This window comes from Genypterus blacodes, unplaced genomic scaffold, assembly GCF_046128005.1.
Source record: "Genypterus blacodes isolate CSIRO-AG114 ecotype Tasmania unplaced genomic scaffold, CSIRO-AGI_Gbla_v1 ptg000040l_1, whole genome shotgun sequence".
NCBI classification, from domain to species: domain Eukaryota; kingdom Metazoa; phylum Chordata; class Actinopteri; order Ophidiiformes; family Ophidiidae; genus Genypterus; species Genypterus blacodes.
In genome coordinates, this window is record NW_027466853.1 from 2,950,813 (window position 1) to 2,977,440 (window position 26,628).

Genomic DNA, 26,628 nt, shown 5'->3' on the forward strand with positions numbered 1-26,628 from the left:
GAAACAACTGAAGTGAATCAATCAAATAATCACTTTAATAACAACATTTATAAAACCCATTGATATGGTTATCATTATTCACTAGACTGATCGGTGATATTTCATCTTTTCTTTATTGAAACCAAACAAAGTGTGTTTTGATTAGCTGTTAACTATTTACTTCCTTGTACTCCTCCGTAGATTTACCAGTACATCCAGAGTAGGTTTTACCGTTCTCCTGAGGTATTGTTGGGGATGCCGTATGACCTGGCCATTGATATGTGGTCTCTGGGATGCATCTTGGTGGAGATGCACACAGGGGAGCCTCTCTTCAGCGGATCCAATGAGGTACATGCATAACTGTGACAACAATCACTGTTCAAACCAAAGTAAGACTAAATGTTTACCATTGACATTTGAAGTAGAGTTCATACTGTTCACAAAGGTTTCTAAAACAGATTGCAGACTGGCCTTAAAACTATGAACAAGGGCAAAGCGGCAACCAGGAAAAAGTCAAAATCATCACTTATTATACATAATATAGGGAGTAATTCATATGACAGCTCCAGATTTAACAGTTATTTTGTGCAAACGGCATCTCACAACCACGTTTCTCATTCATAGGTGTCTATTTCTATACACCCCCTTTGTATGTTAGGTATGGGATGTTAATGGGATTTCTACCAAATTTATGCTCTGTGGTATTCAGACCTCAGACTCCCTCAGGTGATTTATGCCGACTAGGCATAGTGTCCCTTAAAGGAAGACTGTCTGCAGCTATCTGTGATTCAGACGTGGGACCTACTGTAAGCCATTTTTCATTGCGCCTGGTCTGGTCTGTAGAACGCCTTGATTGGATTTAATGTAATGAACAGTGGAGAAAACCCATTACTGCTGTTTACACACGAAACCACAGAGACAGACATGCATACTCTGTATGTTTACATATCATGTCAAGTGAAGTCAATTTTATTTTTATAGCTGCCCAATATCACATACAATGTCTCAAAGGGCTTTACAGACCAACAACATCAGGAAAATAAAGCATGCTTTAATTGGACTAACCAAGATTTTCTTCAACTGTATTAGTGTATGCATACTCAGACTCATATCTCAGCCTCTCACTGTTAATGTTTGAACTTACATGTGCATATTTCTCTCTCTCTCTCTCTCTCTCTCTCTCTCTCTCTCTCTCTCTCTCTCTCTCCCTTACTCTGTACGCGCGCACACACGCAGGTGGACCAGATGAATAAGATTGTAGAGGTTCTAGGTGTTCCTCCTAGCCACATGCTTGATACGGCTCCTAAAGCCAGGAAGTACTTTGACAAGCTGTCAGATGGTCTGTGGACAGTAAAAAAGAACAAAGACATCAAGAAGGTATTTAATTTCTTACTTCTTAATCCACCCTTCATTAAATTGTTTAACCCAAACAGCTAAGGAACACATGGCAGGTCATCCATGAGAAGATGCAAGGCCTTCACACCATACAAGGCTTAAAATGATCTACACTGGAAACATACACTGAAACTGTTCACATGACCCTTGGCATTCATGTTGTCCTTGGTCAGGGTTAGTTTATGGGTTAAGGTTAGGGTCAAAGTTGGATTTTTTTGAAATATGTATGTTCACACACACACTCAATACACACCTAGTACAATCTAATATCATCATGTCTCAAAACATGATGTGGTTTCTGCTTTAGAGCAGGGAAGTGGGCATTGTTAGGCATTCATAACAACAATATACTGTATATACAATTTCAGCAGCTGTATGATATGATGCAGTCCAATGCAATTACATTTCCTGTATGATGGTTTTAGATTTGCAACCGTGTTTAAGATGGACACTGCATCAGAAAATAATTTCTTCATTTTTATGATTGAGTTGATACTTTTCTGTATGTAGCAGTGTTTGTACTGAATGTGTGTGCTTTATTTGAAGGAGTACAAACCCCCAGCCACACGACGTCTGCATGAGATTTTGGGTGTAGAGACTGGAGGCCCAGGGGGGCGAAGGGCAGGGGAGCCAGGACACGCCCCTTGTGACTACCTGAAATTTAAAGGTAGGCTCTCATCAGACGTGTCACTAATGACCCTGCACTCGGGGGTATGTGTATGTAGCATTCTCTAAAATGCTAAATACACTTTGATGCCAGATTTGTAATCCCATTGCTGCTCTTGATCTCAGATTCTTCATTTTCGTTAACTAGATCCACTTGTTTAAGACAATAGATTCAAAAATCTGTTAAATATCACAATATCGATTCCCTATACCTAACCGTAAATAGCAATACTTCAGTTCCAGCTACATTTGGTGCACCTACCTCTGTTCAGGACACTGTATGGTCACAGTGGGTTGGGTCAGTACACAGAAAGGTTTAACCATTAAAAATAAGCCACACCCAGCTGACCTAAGTTCCCACTTCTTACAGCCTGCTGTGTGAACCTGAAATTAACCGAAGCAGTGACAGAAAAAAGAAAAACCTGTCAAATTACTTGCATCAAAGGCTGTATTTACACCTTGCTTTAACATCTCTTCTCATTATCTGGGTATGTTATCCAGATGCTGAGATCCAATCGTGGGCCTTGCTGTCTGCTTTACAATAGTGATCTCATTAAGTGGGCTGTCATATGATTAAATCACATGTGATCAGGCAGATCGGACGGTGATACCATCATAAGGCATTTTGTAAGCACTCAGACCTTGTATTAACATTTGACCTCATTATCTGGATAACATATCTAGATCACAAGAATGGATGTTAATACAAGTGTAAATAGTGCCAAACCTGCCCCAGCAGGTCTTAAAGACAACTGTCTGTCCCAGCAGGTCTTAAAGACAACTGTCTGTCCCAGCAGGTCTTAAAGACAACTGTCTGTCCCTGCAGGTCTTTCAAGTATTGTGATTAAACCTTAGGACCTTTTTTTTTTTTTAAATCACAATAACTACTCCACATCCACAGATTAAATATGCACCACAATCATTGAAGGCAGGGGTGTCAAACTCTGGCCCGCCGGCCAAATGTGCCCTCCCCCCAACAAAAGTTCTGTGTTCAATCGCAGCGCAATTTTGAAGAGCTGATAGTACGCCCACATAATTTTCTTAATTTACTGTTTTTCTCACAGACCTGATCCTCCGTATGCTGGACTACGACCCAAAAAGCCGCATCACACCATTCTATGCTCTCCAGCACAATTTCTTCAAGAAGACGACAGATGAAGGAACAAACACTAGTTCATCTACATCCACCTCTCCTGCCATGGACCACTCTCATTCAACTTCCACCACAAGCTCTGTGTCTAGCTCAGGTAAAACACAACTATGTGCGCTCTCGCTGTCTCCCTCTCACCCTCTCTCTCTCTCCCTCTCTCGTTCTCTCTCTCTCTCCCTCTCTCGTGCTCTCTCTCTCTCTCTCTCTCTCTCTCTCTCTCTCTCACTCTCTCTCTCTATATATATATATATATATATATATATATATATGCAAGTAAAGATCACAGAGTTTTGTTTCATCATCATTTTCATCCCTTTTGGTCATTTTATTTCCAGGTGGCTCCAGCGGTTCCTCCAATGATAACCGTAACTACCGGTACAGCAACCGTTACTACAACTCTGCTTTGACACATTCAGACTATGAGATGACAAGTCCTCAGGTAAGAATGTCCTCCATAGGGTTATTCAATATGCATCCATATTTATTTTGACTACTTTCCCTAAAATACCATAGTTTTTATTTAAAGTGTATTTATTTAAAGTCAGGAACACGTCAGAATACATTTTAGCTGTCACATCAGTTACTGAGAAACATTAAGTGCTTTGCTTTAAATGTTTGCATTCTCTGTTTAAAATAAAACCACAAGATCTGACTCAATTCCTCCGTACTTAACTGTGCAGTGTAGAGTCTACAGCATTCTTCATGCTGAATTGTGTGCTGTTGTTTGCCTCAATAAGTAAAGAAAAGAGTTTAGCTCCAGCCAAGCTGATGAGTACGTGTATGCATGCCTGACACTTGATTTTGATTCTTTGGTGTGGCTGTGTGCAAATGCTCAAACAACAGTGCACAGTTGCGTCTCAGACACATCACATTGCAAGGATAATACTGGTCGTTCAAACAAAGAATAATAAACTCTCAAATATAGATTTAGTGATATCTTGTCTGTCTATTTTGAACATGAAAATGTATAAATTATACAGCAAGCAGCAACTAGGGGGCCTAGTTACAGTGGTCAGCCATAATTGGCCAATTGATATCAAGGGGATTGGTTTAATAAGGGATCAATTAAAGACAAGACTAGCAAGCAATCTTTAAATGCTACAGCAGGTAGATTTTACTGGAGCAGACAATTAATACCACTCCGCCTTATTCCAGTCACAGACACGTTACTGTATGCCTCCTACATACTGCAGGCTAAAGTAAGAGGTGAGATATGCCTATGTGGGATTTAATACCCAAACTACACTCTTTGGTCTTCAGACATCAGACTTAGTAGAGGATTTTAGCACCTCTCAGGTGAGTTACGAAGACGGGGTGGATTTCCACTGTAAGAGGAGTGTCTGCAGCAATCATTGATTCCGACTCAGGACTTAAGTCATTCTTAGTTACCTTTGGTCCTCCCCAGAGGGGTGCCATATTAACTTGAGCGATATGGTGTGATATGTGCTGGGAAACGCTTTGTATTGCATAAAATCCATGTCCACAGGACAAATTGCGCAGAAAACAGGAACAACAGGAAAACTCATGGCTTCCTCTTTGTGTGCTAAAGTCCTAATTGCATTTATCGATACAGCAGTGAACTGTGCTTACCGACAACGGTTTTCCAAAGTGTTCCTGAGCCTGTGTGGTTACATCCATCACAGGTGGCCACCTGAGGGATGGAAGATCGCGGTCATTCAGTAGTGGGTTTGGGCCTTGACCTTAAAGCAGTCAAGGCCAGTTAAGTTCGTACATTTATAGCTCTAAGTGTAGATTGCTAGTTTTTGTTTGTTGCAGATGTCTGTCTGTGGAACTGTCATATCAATGTCTTTTTTTGTACATCATCACGTGTCCTCCCCTCACACCCATTCAGGCTCCGTCCCAGCAGCAGATGAGGATGTGGCCAGGCAGTGATGGAGGTGGAGGTGGGGGTCAGGATACAACATACACCCAGTTGCTGCTCCATAAACCAGCTCCCTCCCAGCAACACCAGCGTCACTTCCTCGACCCTCCCCACCATCCCCACGCCACTTACTCGCACCACAGCAACGGTGGGCGTGGCCTGAGGCAGAGTGGACAGACTGGCATTAGTGGAGGGGGCGGGCCGCAGGGATCCTCCCCTCAGATGAGTGACAGCATGGATGTGGGCGTGTCCTTAGGGCTGCACCACCTTGGGGCAGTGTCTTCCATGGAGGCCTCACAGTTTGGCTCCGCCTCCCTGCCCTTGGCTCTGCCAATTGGACTTTCTGCCTTCCGGACTCGGACGGCACCCAGTGCCCCAGGGCCACAAGCCCCCCCACCAGAGGACTACTATCCTGCCTCCAACAACAATAATCCAGCTGGGGGGGGCAGAGGGAGGCCGGACTCAGACGAGGGGCCACCTAATTCTTGATAAACCCTGAACCATGCCCTAAAGCCATACAATTTTAACTACAACTACTACAGCTACACACACACAGCCAGAGTTCAGAGACACAGTGGTGAACTTTGTGCTGAAGGAGAAGTTGTTGAAGCTTGTTCTGCATGAGAGGAGGAGGCAGAAAGAGGAGGAAATTTGTTTGATCTTTTTTAGGGTTTTTTGTCTTTTGTTGAATATGATGTAATCAGAAAGGAAAGATTGTGTTTGTTTTTATTAATATTATTATTGATGTTTAATATTATTTTATTTTTCTGTGGTTTGAGGAGTTGTGTGTTCCTATTGATTGTTGTTTAATCCTAGAAAGGAAGATGAGGAAGGAGAGAGGAGCCATTTTTACACATTCAGTGTGTATAAGGAGGTCATATTCATTATAAAATTTGAAGGCGCATACACAAGGACACGCGCACATGCATGCACACACATACACACAAACACACACACATACACACACACACACACACAAAACTGCATGAAGAAGGTGTCAAGGGGAATAGAGGTTTCTTTGGTTTCCTCTGTATTTCAGGACAGATGGATGCTCCTTCCTGTCTTTCTTTGTTTTATTTCTCCTGTCTGCCTGTTGAGGAGCATCAATAGAGAAAGAGAGGTTGGGGAGGAGATGGCGACCAGACACTGATGCCTTCCTGGTGCTAATCTCTTCCTCCTCTTCCTGCTCATCCTCTTCTATGTCTCTTCTTCCTCTCCTCCTCCTGTTGTGTTTCTCCCCAAGACGGCTCCTCCTCTCTGAGCTGCTAGTCACCATGACAAATGGTCTGGATTGCTGCTAAAGAACCAACACAGATCAATAAAGAAATAAAAAGAAATAGAAACAGAAATTAAAAAAAACTTTTTAATCCTTCTACTTAAGAGAAAAAGGATAAAGACCACTGCATCTCAATGTATTTATTACTATTTAACAAAAAACAAACTGAAAATAACCCCTTTTTGCTCTTCTTTGTTTGGTTGCCTTCTTTCTGCAGGTGAGCTCTGATTGGCTATTGTAACAGTGACAGTAATCGGTGGTGACATTGGAATGCCACTGGTTATGGGGGCTGGGTGGAGGGAAGGGGGTTGGGATAAAATAAAGTTGGATATATAATAAGAATAAAGAATATACTTTTGCACACCAAGGTCAAACAAACATCAAGATCTCCACTTTTCTTCCTGCTGACTCAAACCACAACCCAATGTTGTCATCGTCAGGATGAAGATCTTACACAGATCACACAGCTTTCATTGTGCTTTTACGCTTCCTATAGAATGACTCCACGTTAGCATAGTAATCCTGAAATGTATCATCAGAAAATCTTCCATTATATGTAATTTTGATGACATGTACAGTGGCAAGAGAAAGTTAGTGAACCCTTTGTAACTTCTCGGATTTCTGCATGAAATACTCAACGAATAATTGTACTGACAGTGTTTATTTTAACATGAAATTAAGTTCTGACTGACTGTAAAAGCTGTTTGGAATCAGATGTGGTTGAGATCGGGTGTGTGGGATGTAGAGCCACCCAGTTATAAACAAAACGTGCAAAGTCTGCTGACCGAGTCCAGCCGTCTCAACAAACACCTGGTAATGTAACGTTTGACCCTCAGCAAAATTCATTTCAAAGGAACTTGGGAGAATTGTAGAGACGTAGAAAGCCAGGGAAGCTCAAAGCATATAAATATCTGAGTGTTCATCACTGCACATTAAGACAAACTGTCTGCAAATGGAGAGATTTAGTCCTGTTGCTGCTTTCCCCAGGAGTGCAAAGATCACAGCAAGAGAGCAATGTGCAGTAGTAAAGGAGGTGAAGAAAGCAGGAGGCCTGCAAAAACATTTAGAAACTGCTGAAATCATTTTTTTTGCCCCTATCACAAACACACTTAACAATTGTGACCATAAAATGACAAAGTGGAGGAAATCAAACATGATATTGCTGTAGATGTCAAGTTCCCAGTAGTTTTACAAGGCTTTTCGGAAAATTGTTGTTATTTGGAGTGATGACAGAAATGTGGAACATTTTGGCATAAAGTGAACATTGGGAGGGGTCACTGCAAAAGTCACTGCGCAACAGCAAAATATCAAAGGGAGCAATTTGTAGGGAGCAAAATGGTTCTGAGCTGCTGTCGTTGACCTGGAAATTAATGCAAAACTGTATCAAGAAATCTTGGACCCAAATAAAAAACTACATATGACCCATAATGTCCATGTCAGAGTCCAGAACTCAACAGAGATGCTCATGACCTGCAGAGAGGTGTTGATGCAAAAGTCCAAGAAATAGTAGACAAGTGGAATCAAATTCTGATCAACAGCTACAGAAAAGGTTTGGTCTAGGTTATTGCTGCTAAAAGACCTTCTACCAGTTATAAATACAAACTTCACATTTACCTGCCTGGACTGACAACCATTCAACTATGAGCTCAATAAAAGCTTTGAGAAGTACAGTGGTTGGTGTGACATTAGTTCATACAGGTTGTGTTTGTTTTGACTTTGGTTAAGCTCAGAGAACATTTGAAGAGTAATATGCAAAAATAGATGAATTCCCAAACAGTTCACTAACTTGCCACTGTATGTGTATGTTAAAGAGACTGTTTTCTTTTGTTTTATTAACAAATTTTCACTGAGATGAAGATAGTTTAAAAGGCACCATTCACTACACACAAACTAATGTGTGCTTGGTTTTTATTTCCCCAAGCACCTAGCAACTTTTAAATTGCAGACATTTTATGAATCAATCTGCATGGCGGTTGCTTGTACTAACAAATCAAATGAAAGGGAAGAAGTTATATGAATTTACTTAACATATAGCCTGAGAAAGACAGACTGAGACTGAGACTGACCAAGACTGTCAGAGTAGATTTCTGTACAGGACCAAAGTATTTTTTAACAGATGCGCTGATAAATCACATAGAGACATATAAATCTACAAACAATATTTTATTGTAGTTTTTTTGTTTTAGTGTCTTAATACTTTTAATAATACTAATAATTTTAATTCTTTAACAATAAAATTGTCCGTCAGTGTTTTTGAAAAAAAACAATTTCTTTTTTGCACGATTATTGTTAGCCCATTTTCAATCTTTTTCTTGCCATCTCTTTTATTCGGTGACCCGCACATACAGACAGAATTTCCTGCCTGCACCCGCAAGAATGGACATTGTTAAACACACTATCACAGAGATAGACATTTAAAGTGCAACATGGCTGTGGCAGACAGAGACAGACATATACAGTCATAACGCTCATAGACAAAATGACAGTGACACACTGTCAGAGACAGAAGGTGTCAAGAGACAAACAAACAGGCTCAGGGACACAGGCTGACAAGCAGACACAGCACTAGTCTGAAAAAGACAGACTGACTGATTTGACAGTTACATATACATTCAGAGACTGAAAACACAGTAACAAACAAACTATTAGACACAGTCTGACAGAGACAAGTTGACAGTAGCAGACATTCAAAGATAAACAGACTGACAATGACAGAATGTCAAAGGCAGCTTGACTGATAGTAACAAACACTACTATAAAGACAAAGAGGGACAGTTAGACAGTGACAGGCTGTCAAACAAATTGACAAACAGTGAAAAGCAGGTAGACTATCAGAGATGGACACGGTACGAGTCCTTTCTGTGGAGTTTGCATGTTTTCCCCGTAACCACTGCACCACAGTGCCGGCCAGTCTGCATATCAAGGTTGTCAATTGTTCTGTCTCTGACACTGTATCACTGCCAGAGCCAGTTGGTCTGTATCTCAGTCATTCCTCTTTCAGCCCAAAAACATGCAGGTTAATACGGTGACTCCAAATTGTCCTCAGTTGTAAATGTGAGAGTGAGTGTTGTTTGCGTCTATGTGTGCTCTGGGATGGACTGGCGACCTGTCCAGGGTGACCCCGCCCTTGCACGTTGACAGCTGGGATTGTATAAGACCTCCAGCGACCCCACAACCCACTAGTGCAGGGGTCCCCAACTTTTTGGGCCACGAACCGGTTTCATGTAAGACAATAATTTCACCGTCCGGCATTCAACAGGGGGTAGATAAATAAATAAAATGATACGACTGGCATAAAAACAAATATAAAGTGCATAAAAATACAACTCACAATGAGGCTGAATTAGTGGGAGCCCTAAACTTGTGTCTTTGCAACGAGGTGATCCAATCTAGGGTTAATTTAAAAAAAACACCCGGAGTGTCTTCCTTATGTCCAGTCTACTCACTCAATCTGTCACTGCTGAAACCCCACTTCACAAAGATAGGAATTAGGAAATGGAAGCAGGATTTTCAGAGTTTTTCTGGCGATCCCATGATAATCTGGGATTTAATCCAGAACACCGGCAGAGATGTTGTCTGAAACTAACATATACAGATACATAACACATTAAAGCAGGATTGTTGTGGAACTCAATATGTTAACTATACCATTATGAGTCTATGCATGTCAGATGATTAGTAACATAAGATGTAACATTGGGCACCATAAGACACTATCTTTGTTTTTAACTAGCCTTTAAAGTTTAAACAACAACATCATAGAATTCCTGGCTTTTGGTTTTGGTGTGCCACTCCAAGATTTTCAGGGGCCGCATCTAGCCCCTATGAAGACATTCTGCAGGCGCCACAGACGGTGTGGGGAAGTGAACTGGCCCGTCCTCCAGCTACGTCAGCGGGGGAAACCTGAGTGTGGGTGCGAATATCTGTAGAATGTGGAACGTCAAACCAATGTCACCTCGGTTTTTAGCAACAGTTATGAGAATCTTGTCTCCTGTGACATGTGGTGAGGTTTGTGGCTGGGGAGGCCCTGACTCTTTCAAAGTCAGATTTACAAATATATGAATTCGACAGAGTAGCATAAATTCACACCATTCAACAGGACTACTGCACATTGACTACTGGTTATGTTTCATATCACATGTTTGGCCAAAGAAGAACAAAATGTATACCGGCTCAGAGAGAGCGCATTTGCTCTGCTGCACCCTCCGTATGCATGTCTTACCTTGTACTTGTAAATGAAGTCCATTAGCCTATCCGTCTAACAAACACGTCTATGACTTTGGTGTCCTCTTAATCTTCTTTTAGTTTTAAAAGTCTTTGTCTCAATAGAGATTATTGCTAGGGATGAAAGTCATGATGCGGTGCACTTGACTTTCTCTACTTGGCTTTTTTAGCTACCCACAATGCCATTTGTCTGTAACACCTGATGAAGAACAATAGCAGATCAAGCCCCTGTGCTCTCTCTCACACACACACTCACACACACACACACACACACACACACACACACACACACACGCCTTCAGTGAGGCAGAGGTACTGGCTGCCTCCCTTCCTGCTTTTTCACAGCAGCGTTATGTCAGATCAACAAGATTAGTAACAAGTCGGTTTCACCCTCCACCCCCGGGGGAAAAACGTCATGATCCTTGATTTCAAGTTTGTGTCTTTTATGCATTTTTTCACTTTCAAAAGTCCCCCTGCGGTCCGGTTTGAACCCTCTGGCGGGCCGATTCTGGCCAGTTTGTGAGGGATTTCGCAATCCGAGAGGAGGCACAGTCTGTCGATGCTTCCTTTCGCGTCTTTCCCCCGTATTTGAACAGGAATTTCACAAATACAGCGATATTGACTATAAAAATCATTGGAATGATTGGAATGATACAATAATTACATTTCTATCACAGAGCAGTGGACACGTTTTTTTTATGTATTTTTAATCATTATTTGTTTTTTACATTTCATGATGACACAATCACGCACGTCACTGCTTGTCTCTTGTCTCTTGTCCTCCTCACTTCGTGCAGGTAAACTACCAACCCATCCTCCCCCCTTTTCTGCTCGCCTGTAAGGCACAACCGAGGGCTGAAACGCCTTTTGAACATAGATCATATGACCTAACAGATCTGATCACGTGACTCCGCTTCTGCGGTTCATACCTTACTCTGAGTAAGTTTAAACTCGATCAGCTGGAGGAGACGCAAATCGGTGCGTCCATTCTGCCGCAAATCTTGACACAAGAAGAAGAAGACGAAGGACGAGGAGAAGAAGCAGAAGAAGTAGAAGAAGAAGAAAAAGAAGAAGAAGAAGAAAAACGGATCTTGCTTTCAGCTGATATCATAGAGGAGCCGATAGAGGAACATGAGGTGAGTTGTCGCATCTGCTCGTGTGTGTGTTGTAATCTGATTTGTGTGAGGTTCACACACTCTGATCCGCGCTTGTAAACAATAGCAGGGTGCTAATGGAAACACTGGGCGTCGTGTTGCTGTGTTCCTGGCTGGGATCCGCTCACTCCGCGGGCTGCTCCTCGTTTTTCGGCCGGAAATCTCACCTCGTCAGCGGCCTCAGAGGAGTTGATCCCGGCTCCCCTCTGTTCCTCACCCCGTACCTGGAGCGGGGCGACATTGAACAAGGTATTACAGTGGAGAATTACAGTCCAACCACAGTGATTGCTCCTCATGCTGTGGATGATGATGTAATGAGCTGTTGGTGTTCCAGCCAGGAAGCTCAGTGTGGTGGGAAAGCTGCCTGGAGCCAATGTGGAGAGCTACGCTGGGTACCTCACTGTCAACAAACAATTCAACAGCAACCTCTTCTTCTGGTTCTTCCCTGCACACATGGTGAGCTTCAACCTCACTGTGACAAACTGAAGCCCTGTGAGGACCGAGAGCTGCAGAGAAGCCATCACTCTGTACAATACAACTCCAATCTCTCTGCAAACATGTGATAAGGAATCACACCACACACAAGTGTAGTAATGTTTGGAATGTCAGCTATGTTTATTGAAAGTATTTTTGATCTAAGGTCCAGAATATTACCTCGCACACACTTCCTGTTCTAGCTTTACCTTTCCTTCACTGAACAGTGACCCCAAAGTGCTGACTGCTTGGATTTTGTGTACTTGCAACTTTCTCTCTTAAATCTATAAATCAGTAACAAAGACTCTGCATCTTTAACCTAAAGTGAGCAGTGATAAGTCACAGACTGAAACATCATTACATCCTTTATTTCAAGCAGAAATTCAGTTAAATCACAATGATTGCATCTGACATTCATCCTTGGCTTATTGAGGCATTTCATACATTTAAACAAAACATTTACAACACTTTGTAGTAATGAGTATGAGCATTGATCAGTTCAGTTAAATTCAGTGGTACTTTACTAAAGTTACCACAAGGAGGTGCTAAAGTATCACTCTTGTTTCCTTGACCTGTCAGGCTAAATGGGATGGAGCTCCAGTGCTGCTCTGGCTGCAAGGGGGACCAGGTGGCACCTCCATGTTTGGCCTCTTTGTAGAGCACGGACCCTATGTGGTGTACAAGAACCTAACGGGTAAAGAAACTGTCACTTTATTCATCAGCCTGCCTGTTGTTTGTGTGCCAAGTGGACATTGTTTATCTTCTCCGCATCTCTTGTCTTTGCAGTTGGCTTCAGGGACTTCGCCTGGACCAGCAGATATTCAGTTCTGTACATCGACAATCCCGTAGGTTTTGCAACTGATCCCAAAAAACAAAACAGATGTGAACTGATTCACTGAGACATTCCAGGTTTTTCATACTATCAGACATTCAAACTCAAATGTTCACTGATGAGACTAAAGCAGGTTGTTTGGTTCCAGGTTGGAACGGGTTTCAGCTTCACTGACGACGACAGAGGCTTTGCTCAGGACCAGGATGATGTGGGCAGAGATCTGTACAGGTGAGACACACACTGACACATTCGTACAGAAATCTACTCTTTGATTGGACTCTAATGTTGTTTGTTCTTTTTCTTTTTACCAAAGTGCACTGACACAGTTTTTCCAGATGTTTCCTGAGTTTCAGTCTAACGAGTTCTATGCAACTGGAGAGGTAAATGTTAAGATGATGTTAACACTGTTCAATTCAACTTTATTCACACAGCGCCAAATCACAACAAACCTTATCTCAAGGCTTTGTGCCTCATGCATGTCCTCCGTAGCTGATCTCTGTGTTCTCTCTCTCTCTCTCTCTCGCTCTCGCTCTCTCTCTCGCTCTCTCTCGCTCTCGCTCTCTCGCTCTCGCTCTCTCGCTCTCTCTCTCTCGCTCTCTCTCTCTCGCTCTTGCTCTCTCTCGCTCTTGCTCTCTCTCTCGCTCTCTCTCTCACCCCTCCCTCCCCAGTCTTATGCAGGGAAGTATGTTCCTGCCATTTCCTACTACATCCATAAAAACAATCCCTCTGCTAAGGTGAAGATCAACCTTAAGGGCATGGCCATAGGTGACGGACTCTGTGATCCAGAAGTGGTGTGTATCTGCCATCGCGCCATACAACAGCTGTGTTCACATCTGTCCTGCTTTCATTGTTCAGGTTACTCATGTGTTTGTAACTAAAGGTTGTAAGAGTTTTGCCTGTTTGGAGTCTGACTCTTTGGCTTTCTCTCTCAGATGCTCGGGGGTTACGCCGAGTTCATGTACCAAACTGGAATGATCGATGAGCTCCAGAAGCAGTATGTCATCCAGCAGACGGACCTCGGGGTGCAGCTCATCCAGGCCAAGAAGTGGGTCGAGGCTTTTCAGGTGAGACGCCCTAGAACCAATCTTTGTCAAAATACAAATCATTGTGTTCTGTACAAAGAGTTTCTAAAGGTCACTATTCCTTTCCCAAACTCAAAGGTTTTGTCACCTGTGATTTTAGGTTTTTGACAGTTTGCTGAATGGTGACCTGACGGCGTATCCCTCCTTCTTCCAAAACGCTACAGGCTGTACCAACTACTTCAACTACATGTCATGTCAGGTACTCGGAGACAAGTTTTCCACATAAATGTATTTGTGTGATTGCTCTCAGATACACCAAACCAACACTGTTTTGTTGTACTGATGTATACAACAGGAGCCGGAGGATCAGGGATACTTCTCCCAATTTGTGACATTGTCTGGGGTGCGGCAGTCCATCCATGTGGGAAATCTGACCTTCCACGATGGCTCGCAGGTGGAGAAGCACCTGCTCCAGGACGTGATGAAGAGCATCAAACCATGGCTGGGGGTGTTGATGGACAACTACAGGGTGAAGTTCTTTACTGCTCTGCATGTTAAATCATTCAGGCATTTTGCGTTTTCATTAAATTTTATATACTGCACTAGATCAATATCCTTCACTAAATATGGCTATTTCTTTTTTTTTCTTAAATAGAGTTTTTCTCATGAATTAAAATTTCTTTATCAAGTGAAATAAACCAAAACACAAAATATACAAAAGTGGAACTTCAGATTGCTGACATTTCAGTGTATTGACAGTACTACTTCTATATGCCACAAATCAGGGCCAGAATGTGTCATGTTTATACTCTAAAGAGGTTATTGCAGATTAGAGTGTAAACCTGGCACATGGGTCAATCTCACGTGATTCTGTGGTCTGACAGTAGATACCTGAGGTGAGATATTGGTCCTGGTAATAATGTGACATAAATATGATCTAAAGCCTGCAGGACTCTGAACTGCTACACTTTCCTTGACCGTATTTATATTGTGTATTTATCAGTGAAATATGCAGTGAAATGCCTTTTTTATTTTGATCTTCTCTTGTAACGCTTTCCTTTCTGCCTCTCCAGGTCTTAATGTACAGCGGTCAGTTGGACGTGATCGTCGCGGCGCCTTTGACTGAGAGATTCCTGCCCACAGTGAACTGGAGCGGAGCTGCTGATTTCAAAACGGCGCCTCGATTCCACTGGAAGGTTCAGCCCACAGACACAGAGGTGGCAGGATACGTCAGACAAGTGAAGGAGTTCTACCAGGTGGGGCCATCACACACCTCCTTCATGCTCTTCAGCTTTATTTTCCCACGCTGTTGGTCAGATTTGTCTCATTTTGTCCTTTTTATTTGTGACTTTTCCACACAGGTCATCATTCGAGGGGGAGGTCACATTCTGCCGTATGATCAACCAGCAAGGTCCTTTGACATGATTGATAGATTCCTCTCAACGACGGGGTGGATATAATCCCTTAGCTCACCTCCACCTGAGAGAGACTCTTTTTAATCAGGGATCATTGATATGAAAAGACAGTTGATCGTGACAGAATCATGCACGTCGTCAGAATCAGTGCATGATTATCAGCTGATCAGTAATAAGAGAAAATGAATGGACCTGCTGTGTGAAGCACTGCCAATGTAATGAAACATGTTCTGAGTGAGTGCATGATTGTTTTTATGGGGATGGTGTGAGGATAAATAATGATGTACCTGAGTGTCAAATGAGTAAAAATGTGATCAGAGAATTTACATTTGTCTGAAGAATAATTTTATTTTATCATTCAAATTGATATATTTTCTTGTATGATAAAAAGAAAGAAGGTTATGTTTATGAAATGTACACCAGGGGTCACTGTGCTCTAAATACGTTTCAATCCAAACCTATGAAGTGAAACAAAGTGTAGAAGCTAGAGTTTGTTCTGTTCAGTGAAAGGATTAATACCATTAGCTGTACTTATATTTCTGAACTCACAAGCTTATAAATAATCGTTAATATCTTTGAGTTCAGTATGGACCCACAGTGCATCCGGCAACATAAGATAAATAAGTAGGTCAAATAGTTTATTTCATTGTTGTGCTGAAATGGAACATTCTTGATCTGTGGATCTTAGGCATATTGGCTGATGTTTGTGTACCAAAGTTAACTGTCATGTTATTTCATTAGGTAACTATCAAGCTGTCTAGACAGTTGAATAAGTAATGGGTATTCTAAACCTTTAAAACATGTAATTATTTAATGAGCAATCATGTTTCAAGGACATGGCGTGGGAAGTGACATGGGCGCTTTGATTTCTAGGGTCAAGCTCGTTAAATGCTTCATGACTTGCTGATTTTTCTTCCCTGATTCCACAAATAGGAAACAATTCAGTCGGTTAATGAAACATTAAATTCTGTGTTACAGAACAAGTGCTTTTATTTTCATACCGTAACATAGCTGCAGTGATATTTTATCATCTGTACAAATGCAAAACAAAATGAAGACATTGTCATTACAGACACAACAAATGTACAATGTTAAGCAGGCAAGAATGGATTTATCTATTCATTCCATATAAACAACGTATTTAAGCGCTGAAACGGGCCTCCACATACAACAAAAGGACACAAGTGCTATGCAAAACATTATTTACAAACATGTACCACACATTTATTCCCTTCAAAAAGAAAGGTGGTTGCATTACATGTACAGGATTACAGAAATGAATGACATTATATACAATATTTATAGTTTTAGATTTAAAATGATACAATTATAACATAATTCATGTGTAGGAATTGTTCAGCTCTCATAGGAATCTGCACAGACATTCAAACTGCACCTCCGCCTCCAACTCTTTAGGAAGCTAATCTAAAGATGAAATCCTCCTACTGATTCCAGTTGAAAGAACTTTGAGGTCATTACAATATTTTCACATGCAAGAGGTTAATTTGGAATGGTCCAGATACACTTAGGCAAGCTTTCACTGAAGCGTTGCGTAGAGTCGCTACGACAGAGCCCTTCATGACACACTCACAGGTGACACACACGGTCCAAAAGCCTCAACCAAACCACACGAGATGCATTTTCAGTTCACATGTAAGCTTCCTTCATCTTTAACAAACGATGGAGTTGTTTTGGATTTTTTGCCACACGGTTAAACTGCAGGGACTGGTCCTCGCTGAGCTCCATCCTACAATAAAACCTGGAGCTCCAGGATTTAGTTCCATGGGTGGACACGTATGATACACGTCAGGCACAATCTCTTCCATAAAGCCTCACACTGTACGTTTTATCGCTGGTGTATAGTTAGGGGGAGAATCACTGAGAATTACTGGGACCTTAATATGGCTATTCTACCCTCTGGCGCAGCAGAGGACAAAGTGCATAGACAGCTCTGTGATTCTTCAATCCTACTGTGAAACACAGTGCATTGTGGTCAAAAGCCAACAAAATCAACATTCTGGTCACAGGTCGGAGGGGGTTGGGGAGTAGGGGAGGCGTTTTGGTCAACAGAAAGAAGGCAGCAAAGGTTCAAGGCTGGAAAACGCTTCCAAAAGGGAGAAGAAGGCCGTTATCACTACATCGTCAGTAACCATCACCAGCCTGAAGCACAGAGAAGGCCTGAGAGAGGAAGGAGGTCAAAGGTCATGCTCCTTCTCTCGCCTGGGTTTACCCGAAGTTGCAACAGACGCAGAAAAAAACACAACGGCATGATTTTATAGAACATGTAGAGTCAGTGAGAGTCCATTGGATTTGATTGTTTGAAAGAAACTGTAAGAGCAAATCAAAGATTGTAAGAAAGATTCAGGCACATTTGTGATATTTTGGAAAGCTCAAGCATAAACTGCTATTATTTTGAAAGGAATAATAAAGCACTACGCCAGGGACAGAAACAAACTCGATTGATCCTTTTCGTTTTTACTGTAAAACCTTCTCTCATACCTTTTTGTTTTTGCTTGTCTTCATTGAAAAACCTGCCGCTCTGCAGAGGAAAGAGGGCAGAAACACACACACACACACACACACACACACACACACACACACACACACACACACACACCTTCATACAAAAATGCAAACACACACGTCCACATGCACACAATAGAAGGTTTAAGTCATTTTCGGAATTTGCAGCTCAATCAAAACAAACACAAACAAACAAAAAAAGGATCCTTACACGCAGACACACACACAGAGGCCTTAATGCTTAAAGCTTCAGTTGGTCCTGGAGGGCGGAGGAGTTGGTTCAACCCCAAAGCTGCCTCACTGGTATCACAGTGTAGAGTTACATCGCTGGAAAAGCCAAGTACGGATGTCCTCGGGACCAGATAGGCCTGGCCAGACTGATCATAGAGTGGACACATAGTCCACAATCAATACTGGGATATATTGCTTCAATTTGATGACATGATTCCATGACATTACTGTGTTTCATAACACTCGGATAGGGATGAGGTTAACAGTCGTATACATTTGATAGAAAAGGAGGGGAACACCTTGCTTGCATATTCCGGTTATTAAGAACAGATTGGTTATGAAACATCACACACACTTCTTATCTGCTATGACACACACACACACACACACACACGTTCGGTCCTCCGTTAGTACTGGAGACGTTAAGAGCCAATCACAGATGCCCACACCCACCAAGGGTTCATGTCCCTTTATACGTCATTATACGACTACAAAGGTCCGTTTTGTACCATACCTGAAAAATACAAATGGTTAAAACAAAGACTTCCATTTCTGCTAAGCAGATTAAAATGAAAAAGCAAAAAAGAGAAGAGAAAGAGACGACAAATCATAGAACAATGAAGCAATAATAGGGCTGGGCTATAAAAATACATTGCAACTGTATAAAGAAAGAAGAAGAAGAAGAAAACAGCCTCACAGGCCTTTGAGGTTTGTCTTTTTTTGGGGGGGGCAGCCTCAGAGAGCATTTGGGGGGGGGGGGTCTGGTTGTCGGTGTGGAAGGGGGTCAGAGCTGCGGAGGCAGTCTCTCTCTCGTCTCCTAATGGATGGGGTTAATGTCAGTGCGGTGGTTGGCCTGCCCGTGCACACTGCTGCCCCCTACAGTCGTGGTGGAGGTGGTGATGGTGTTGTGCTGGATGACCTGCTGCTGCGAGCACGCCGGCGTCGGACTGCCCGCTGGACTGCTCTCTGGACCTGCAGGAGGGTGGGGGGGGGGGGGGGGGGGGCAGTAGAGGCATCACTCAGGATGAGAAAGCTCACTCCAGTCACATACATGTGTGCATGCGTGAGTGTGTGTAAGAGCACTGAAGGCGTGTGTGTACATAGAGGCTTTGTCAGAATTCAGAGCATTGAATTGTGACGTCAGGTCGTGTTAGGCTCGTAAACGTAGAACACAAAATGGAAAAGTGAATCACTCAACTCCATAAACACGTGTGATGGAGTTTGGACATACTGGCGGTCACATCTGTACACAAGCTCGACTCATCGATGAGCGTCTGTCCCTGCCCAGTCTGGGAGTCGGCTCGCCACTGAATAAAAGAGCCATTCAGCCCAAAGGAGGGAAGTGAACCTTATTTTCCTGCACTACAGCCACACAGGGAGGTACCCTGCGCCTAATTTCATGGAAATGTCACTGGTCTCCGTATCAAAGGGTGGAGCTGTGATGTCATACACCCAATGATCAGCCAGCGTCCCAGGGCATCCGTGGAAGCTTTTTGGATGCCATTGTTGAGCACTGTGATGTCTCTCTCTCTCGGTCTCTCTCTCTTTCGCTCTCTCTCTCAGCATGGAAAAACAGGCCTCATCAGGGATTCAGTCGAGCAACTCCCTGCCCTGGCTGACGACCAAGGTGTGCAACACCCATACGTAAAAAAAAAGGTCCTGTCATGAGCGTGGGAGCCTGGGCACACGTGTCCGCTGGGACGTCTTCAGTCTGTCCAGTATACAGGTTTCGCCTTGCGAGGAAAGGAAGGATGAAGCACACAGACCGAAGACATGTTTGTGTTTGTGTCTGAGCTACTCACTGAGGTAACCTTGGGACTCTTTCTGCATAGTGGTGATGGGACAGTCCTTGTGTGTGAGGAGAAGCTGCTTGAGTTGGGTCACCTCGTTCTTCAGCATGGTTACTTCATTCTGAGACATGAGGGAAAAGAGGCAATTCTCCAATAAGCACATCATCTTCAGATAATGTAAAGTGATACCCAGGAAGTTAAATAAGTCTCAGCTAACTCATGATGAAAGAATGAACACGTTTCAGTGTCAAATGTAGGGATTCACTTTCTAATGCAAGAGTGAACATGTATCCAACCAAACTTAAAGCTTCGTGTTCCTTTGTGTTATTGACTTTTTGACGTGTTAAGTAGAAGATTCTCACCTAATTTGCAGGTAAAGAATATGACTTGAGCATCAGCAGACAGTTTGGTACATCCCTGCCGTACCTGCAGCTGCATGTTGGTCTGCGTGAGCTCCTCCGCCTTCTTCTCCAGCGACATCACCCACACTTTTCTCTTCTGCCTGCACCTCGTTGCCGCCGCCCTGTTCCGCTCCAGGAACTTGCGCCGGCGCTCGTCTGGGTCCTCGTCCACGACTCGCCGGCGCCGCCCTCCACTGGGGGGCGGGGACTGCAGAGTCTGTGTGGGCTGCATCTGCTGGGTCGCAGGTGACATCTTCAAACAGCAAAAGGAGGGTAAGGGGAGTGAAAGTAAGAGGAAAGGGTGAATGGAGGATGTTATTGACTGTTCAGTTCCTTATGTGCTTGACCAGACGTGGAAGCTGGACGGCAGCCAACCACCTGCCTCACATCTCTACGTACTGTAGCTGCCTGTACATAAGCAATACGTTACCACCTGAGGGCTAGTCAACATCTGTCAGCTTCCACAAAAACAACATCTGGTGGTGACACGTGCCCTGCCAGGCTGAGCCGTGGGCGTCAGTAGCAAAGGAGCGGGTGAGCGAGTGCCTGACTGACTGCTCTGATTCACCCGCCTGCCCACCTTGTTTAAGAGGTGTCCAGCAACGCAGTTTTCCAACCGCCCACTTCCACTCAGACCAATGCCGCCAGACGCAGTGTCAAAAGGCCTTGTTTCTAAAACGGTACATTCACTGACAGATCTTGACGTGCACTTGGCAAGGTCAAGTGTTCTCAGTCTTCAGATCATTACCATTTTTATGGGAGTCACGGAAAAGAGACAGCCGCCTTAATGGCCGCTGTTCATACATGCCGTGTTGTTTTAATGCCTTAATGCTACATTTGGAACATAAACTGCCCTTTTTTATGTTAGATACTCGCTAATGGCAAATGGTGTTAGACAATACCAGAACATACTTTTCCACATTAGAACAGATTTTACTATGAGTATGTTCCCAAACTATAAGCCAGGAGCTGCTGGTAACAAACAAAACCTTCTTCTGCCCGTGGAGGCAGCGTGGAGGTGCAGACAGGCGTGGGGCATAGTTTCCAAAAGAAAAAGCCTGAGCATCTTTTTATGATGGACGATTGTGACGACCTGACCTCTTCCCTGCACTGACCTGCAGCTGACCGATCTCAGAAGGGAAAAAGTGACCTTTAAAGAAAAGTTGCCAGGAAACTGCTGTATTATGGCTGCAGTGGAGGAGAAAATGTGTTTGTCCAGTGACTTAGGATGGACCTGAAGCGTCTTCCAGCTTCGTTCTGCATTACACCACTAATAGCTTACAAAACTGCTTGTTCAGAGAGCTGCTGAATGTGAGTGGTGGTGCCGATTAGAGGCTTTCATGTGATGCGTTTGATGCGTTATTGACCTTGCAACGTTGTCAAAAAGTGCATCGGTTACCTGTGAGGAGTGCATGGCATGGTGCGGCGAGCTCTGGTGCGGGTGCCCGGGATGGAGGTGTGGGTTGTGGGAGTTGTGATGGGGGTTGTGTCCCTGCGGGTGGTGGTGTCCACCCTGGCCCTGGCCCTGGCCCTGGCTCTGGCCCTGGCTGTGGTGGTGGTGGCCATGGTGCTGGTACGTGTGGGGCAGCGCTTGCAGGGGCTGGTGCGGGTGAGAGTGCATGTGATGGTGGGCCCCTTGTTCCTGCCGCGACGACATCATCTCCATCATGTGACCCATGGAGTTCATGTTGCCGTTGGAGATGGCACCCGGGTGGTGTGAAAGTGCAGCCTTCAGCCTCTGCGAAGGGAAACATTTAAGCGGGTTGAAGATGGTTCTGTGTGTATCGGTGGCCACTACCGCTTAGTCTGTCCTCTGTCTCTGTCTGTGTGTGTGTGTGTGTGTGTGTGTGTGTGTGTGTGTGTGTGCGTGCGTGCGTGCGTGCGTGTACAGCAGCAGTGCCTGGATGTCTGCCCTGGGAGATGAGCCCTCTGGCAGAGTGTGAACCCAGACTGTGTTGACCTGCCGGGAGGTTGTGTTGCTTTAAGTGTGTGGTCTACTTAGTGCTGACTGCTCCGGTGTCTCTGAGCGAGCCCGTGTCAAGGTGTTCATGTGTTCCTCTTGTTTACCAAACCCCCTCTCCTCAAGATTGTGTTTACCTGGGCATCACTTCAAACGAACCCCCAAACCAGAAAAGCCAAAATGGGCTTCAAATGCTGAAAACATACAGACATAAACAAAATCATCAAGTCTGGCTTTGCATATCTTTAACATTTCTTTACCGCAGGTTTAGAGCTGAAACTTATGAAGAAAAGTAACTCTCTCACAGCACAGCGCCTCCGTCCAAGCTGAGAGCAGACAGGCGTTCACTTCAGGGGCTACTGTTGTGAATTCCGCAAAGTTTTCTCTTTTCTTTCCCAGTGCTGGCCGGTTCCCTTCCCCCTCCCCCAGCTGCTGTCAGTGAGTCCACGCTGCGTCCGGGGCACCATATCTTTTAACAACCTTCACATTCATGATTCCCATAGGGACCTGCAGGCAGCTGGCCTGAATCACAATGCTGGGACGTGACCGGAGCAGAAACATAACGTAGCAGAACATCACGGCGGCTCTGCTCGCCTCTCTCGCGCCGAGTGGACAGTTTAGCGGGACTAGGATGAGACGGACGCCCCGAGGATGATTAAGAGTTAAAAAAAGATGCATTTAAGCGAACTGGTCCAGTAGTGTTCACTTAAAACTGTTAATATTTGTTCTACACTGTTACACCTGAAACTGGCAGAGTGGAATTATCAACTTTTTGTCGGGCCTGTTTTGGTTGAGTGTAGTTTCTGCTCATCAAACAGAGAGATGTCTGAAAGCCACACAGCGATGAGGAACCACACAATGGCCCATTTTCTATAAGGTCATTTAAGATTTTAATTCTGCTTTGATGATGTGATCACACACACACACACACACACACACACACACACACACACACACGCTGCCTCCACCACAGCATATCTCTCCTGGGCCACAGTCTTTTCCTCCGTGTGGTCACTGATGCTGAGTGGGTTAAAACACCAGTGAGTCAACACTAACACACAGCGGGCAGCCTCGGGCCTGCAGCTGTCCACTGCAGCCGCCATACCAAGCAACGCAGTGGGACGCCTCAGACTTAAACAAACACTGTCGCTGTCGGTCTGTTCTGCATGGGTAGACCTTACCTGGACATGATACCAAACACACAAATATGGAGCAGAGAATTGACATAAAAGAAAAAGCTGATAGAACATCATCATCAGTCACCAGTGAAGAAAGGACATCTTCGGCGTGTCACAGGGTGAATTCTGAGGCCTTCACTAAACACCTCCGTCAGCCTCCAGCTTGTCAAATAGCGCCGGGCTGTGCGGCCCACCCACTGGGAGATACAAGAGACCAATCAGGGTCTGACTATCTGCTGTCACACACTCACAGAGCAGGAACCTGACTGAGGCCAGAGGAATCTGCTGGTTGCCTTTCTGCTATTATCTCTTCTGTGATTTTTCATCACTGCAAATGTTGTCTGTGTGTGTGGTGTGTGTGTGTGTGTGTGTGTGTGTGTGTGTGAGAGAGAGAGAGACGGGATTGAAGCATACTTTCTCCGTGCCAACCAGGCCCCGTAGGAAGAAGGACAGAGGGGGAAAAGGGAGGAGGTGAAGCAGGGCAGAGGAACATGGCGATACCACCAGGGTGGGAGGGAGAACACACACACACACACACACACATCAGCCCTAGACAGCAAGTGCTCATTTATCAGTGCCTCTGAGAGGCGTCCAGCTGGCCGTGCAGCACTATATCTGTTTATTAATTGGATTAGCTCGCATCAGAGGAGGCCAGAGAGGCAGCAGGTCACTGAGGCCGGAGCCGACGGTCGTGAAACACGACAAAGTCAAAGGATTACAGCACCAAAACACCTTTACCAAGCTCACCAGACCACAAGAATTGAGTTAATTTTTAAACCAGTAGAAAGTGTCTGCAAACATGATGGAGAACAGAAGAAAGTCTTACCATGCTGCGTTCATCCCAGAGGCTCGGTCTGCTCCTGTGCCTGCTGCAGCTCCATGTGGAGCTCAGACACAACCTGGCCAAAACTTTTAAGTCTTTGTATCCAGAACCACAATGACGCAGTTGAAAGACGTTAGCAGAGCGATGATGAGTAGGCTCAGACACCTTCATCAGACTCACTTAATGCCCATTTCTCCAGACTTTGCAAAGCGTGGAGGAGCTAACCACCACATGCACTTTACCTTAATAACACACACACACACGCATGTACATTTCTCCTGCAGAAAAATGGCTGCCAAACAGTCATTAAATCATGGCAGGTGTTAGTCTGCGGTGTCTTGCTGCTTTCTCTGCTGTTGAGTGATTCTGAAAGACGACAGGTCAGCAACAAGCCAGGCTACATCATGGCCACTGTAGGGGTCAGGGAAGTCACCAACCATCATCCAAAGAATCACAGTATTAAAGACATCTAATGTGATACTTAAGTTACATTTGGGATTTCCACAATGTCAAATATGTGCAAGACAGGAAAGAAAATAAGCACTAAGACTTCTGTAAGATAACAAAATGGTGTGCTTGAACACTTTGTTGAGAACAAATTTACTGCACACTGTGACACACTGTGACAAAATGGCAAAATAATAAAAAAAAATAAAAAAATAAAAATCTGATTGATACTTTGAATGAGAACACAGGCAGGTTTAGTTGCTGTATCTAAACATGATGGGCTTATTTTGGAGGGTTGTGATGCTGGAAAATAGACCAGACTGGTTTTAAAAGGTTGCTTTACTTTAAATACGATGATTCTAGAGGTGCGTAGTCTGTTTACATTTTGTTTCCTCTGTAACTGCAACAGAATACAGTTGCATTTGTGTCCTGCTTCGTCCATTACGTCTCCTCTGTCCCTCCCTGTCCCTCCCTGTCCCTCCCTGCTCTTGTCCCATTTCACACTATATTTCATGCATTCTAAAAGGAGTGAGCCTATTGATTTTCCATTGTTAACACCATCACAGATCCAGCCAGCTTTTGGCTAGAGGGGAGCCATCTCCTCCACGACCTTTAACCCCTCACTTCTCCACTCCCCTTCCTTCCTTTTTTTCGGCCTCTCTCATTTATGTGGTTTCAGGGATAACGGGTGATCACCCATTAATGATATTTATTAATGGCCGCCTCCTCTCCTGACATGCTGGGTCCTTGAGTGATGTTCCTCTGAGTGCTCTGGGCGCATCCTGACACCACACTCAGGATTCTCCTCACCAGATGACTTAATGTCTATTAACCCTGCAAGGAGAAAGAGAGAGCACAGAGCAGGTACAAAGGGAGGAGGCCACACCCGCAGCAGGGTGGGTAAATCAAACCGGCTGAGGTCAGGGTGAGCATTTTATCCCCCTTAAAAGTGGAGCAGTGGACTACCGGCAGACCTGTGGCCTTCTGGCGCCTTGAAGCAGTTTAGATTCACCGGCAGTCTGCAGAGTTTAAGTGGGGGAAAAAGATCACAGTTTCTCATCAATACACTCCTCTTCAGATAAAAGCGCCCAACGTTAAAACTCCCCCTCGGCTAGCAACAAGCATGTTCCTGTGTGCTATATTGCTAAATTGCATAATCTATCATGGCTGTTAGTTTCCTGGCAGTGGTTCGGTGGGCCCGGGCTCTGAACCCAGCATGGGCTCACCATCTGCAGTTGAAAGCAACAGTTTGGCTCTTCAGCTCTGCCAAGCACTTGGGGGATCTACCTCCATCCTCCTTCCATCTTCACCACCACCACCCACCCACCAGTGTCTGTCTGCAAAACCCACTCTGTCCCCGAAAACTCCACACCCCCATTAGTCCAATTTTATTAGATTTCCCTCTCGCCCAGAGAGGCAGTAACATCCCCCTCTCTCTCTTTCTCTTTCTCTCTCTCACACACACACACACACACACACACACACACACACACACACACACACCTCTCTTCACTTGCCAAGAGCTGGGGACTGTTAAACTGATTTCCTCTGGGAACGGCGAGGCAGACAGTCTGATGGGAGCAGACACGCAATGTCGCCTCCTCTCTCCTCTCTGGGGTTCTGGGTTGATCCGATCAGAGCCAGGGCCCGGCTGAGCTTCCCAGCGGCTGCCGACAAAGACGCAGATGCAGAGGTGGACACAGAGCGGGCTGTTCTGCCAGGGCCAGACGCTGTGGCTGTGGCAGTATGGGCACAGTGAAGCGCACGCCCACGGAGGAGCGGCTCCAAGGCATGTGCTCATACTCT

At 44.4% G+C, this 26,628-nt stretch overlaps 3 protein-coding genes across 6 annotated transcripts in view; 2 read left to right on the forward strand and 1 right to left on the reverse strand.

Annotated features, from left to right (window-relative positions):
- Nucleotides 1–7,827, forward strand: part of dyrk1b (dual-specificity tyrosine-(Y)-phosphorylation regulated kinase 1B) — a 56,049-nt gene extending 48,222 nt beyond the window's left edge. For all 3 annotated transcript variants that reach the window (XM_076148497.1, XM_076148496.1, XM_076148498.1), the window contains exons 8-13: nucleotides 181–327; nucleotides 1,216–1,356; nucleotides 1,921–2,041; nucleotides 3,105–3,287; nucleotides 3,526–3,629; nucleotides 5,043–7,827. In XM_076148497.1, coding sequence (XP_076004612.1) covers nucleotides 181–327; nucleotides 1,216–1,356; nucleotides 1,921–2,041; nucleotides 3,105–3,287; nucleotides 3,526–3,629; nucleotides 5,043–5,561 — 1,215 coding nt within the window. In that variant the 3' untranslated portion in view covers nucleotides 5,562–7,827. The remainder of the gene's footprint in view (nucleotides 1–180; nucleotides 328–1,215; nucleotides 1,357–1,920; nucleotides 2,042–3,104; nucleotides 3,288–3,525; nucleotides 3,630–5,042) is intronic.
- Nucleotides 7,828–11,463: 3,636 nt separating this feature from the next.
- cpvl (carboxypeptidase vitellogenic like) lies at nucleotides 11,464–15,795 on the forward strand. 2 transcript variants are annotated; one of them, XM_076148558.1, is made up of 13 exons: nucleotides 11,464–11,708; nucleotides 11,794–11,975; nucleotides 12,061–12,182; nucleotides 12,780–12,894; nucleotides 12,987–13,045; nucleotides 13,181–13,260; nucleotides 13,346–13,412; nucleotides 13,701–13,823; nucleotides 13,965–14,096; nucleotides 14,215–14,313; nucleotides 14,410–14,583; nucleotides 15,128–15,310; nucleotides 15,416–15,795. In XM_076148558.1, exons 1-13 carry the CDS (start codon nucleotides 11,704–11,706, stop codon nucleotides 15,512–15,514), a joined length of 1,440 nt encoding a protein of 479 aa, XP_076004673.1. In that variant the 5' UTR covers nucleotides 11,464–11,703; the 3' UTR covers nucleotides 15,515–15,795. The 2 variants fall into 2 exon arrangements, with proteins under 2 accessions (XP_076004673.1, XP_076004674.1); XM_076148559.1 differs by having other exon boundaries at nucleotides 11,797–11,975.
- A 3,187-nt stretch (nucleotides 15,796–18,982) lies between these two features.
- The window catches only part of creb5b (cAMP responsive element binding protein 5b), a 32,360-nt gene continuing 24,714 nt past the window's right edge, over nucleotides 18,983–26,628 (reverse strand). Inside the window, exons 8-11 of the mRNA XM_076148533.1 lie at nucleotides 21,814–22,152; nucleotides 20,440–20,667; nucleotides 20,026–20,134; nucleotides 18,983–19,195 (exon numbers count right to left, since the gene is read on the reverse strand). Coding sequence (XP_076004648.1) covers nucleotides 19,041–19,195; nucleotides 20,026–20,134; nucleotides 20,440–20,667; nucleotides 21,814–22,152 — 831 coding nt within the window. The 3' untranslated portion in view covers nucleotides 18,983–19,040. The remainder of the gene's footprint in view (nucleotides 19,196–20,025; nucleotides 20,135–20,439; nucleotides 20,668–21,813; nucleotides 22,153–26,628) is intronic.

Bases quoted from the DNA above. Each gene is read 5' to 3' on its own strand.
- cpvl (XM_076148558.1), top strand. The intron at 11,976-12,060 runs GTATTACAGTGG...TTGGTGTTCCAG, and splicing joins GCGGGGCGACATTGAACAAG to CCAGGAAGCTCAGTGTGGTG. The intron at 13,046-13,180 runs GTAGGTTTTGCA...GTTTGGTTCCAG, and splicing joins TTCTGTACATCGACAATCCC to GTTGGAACGGGTTTCAGCTT.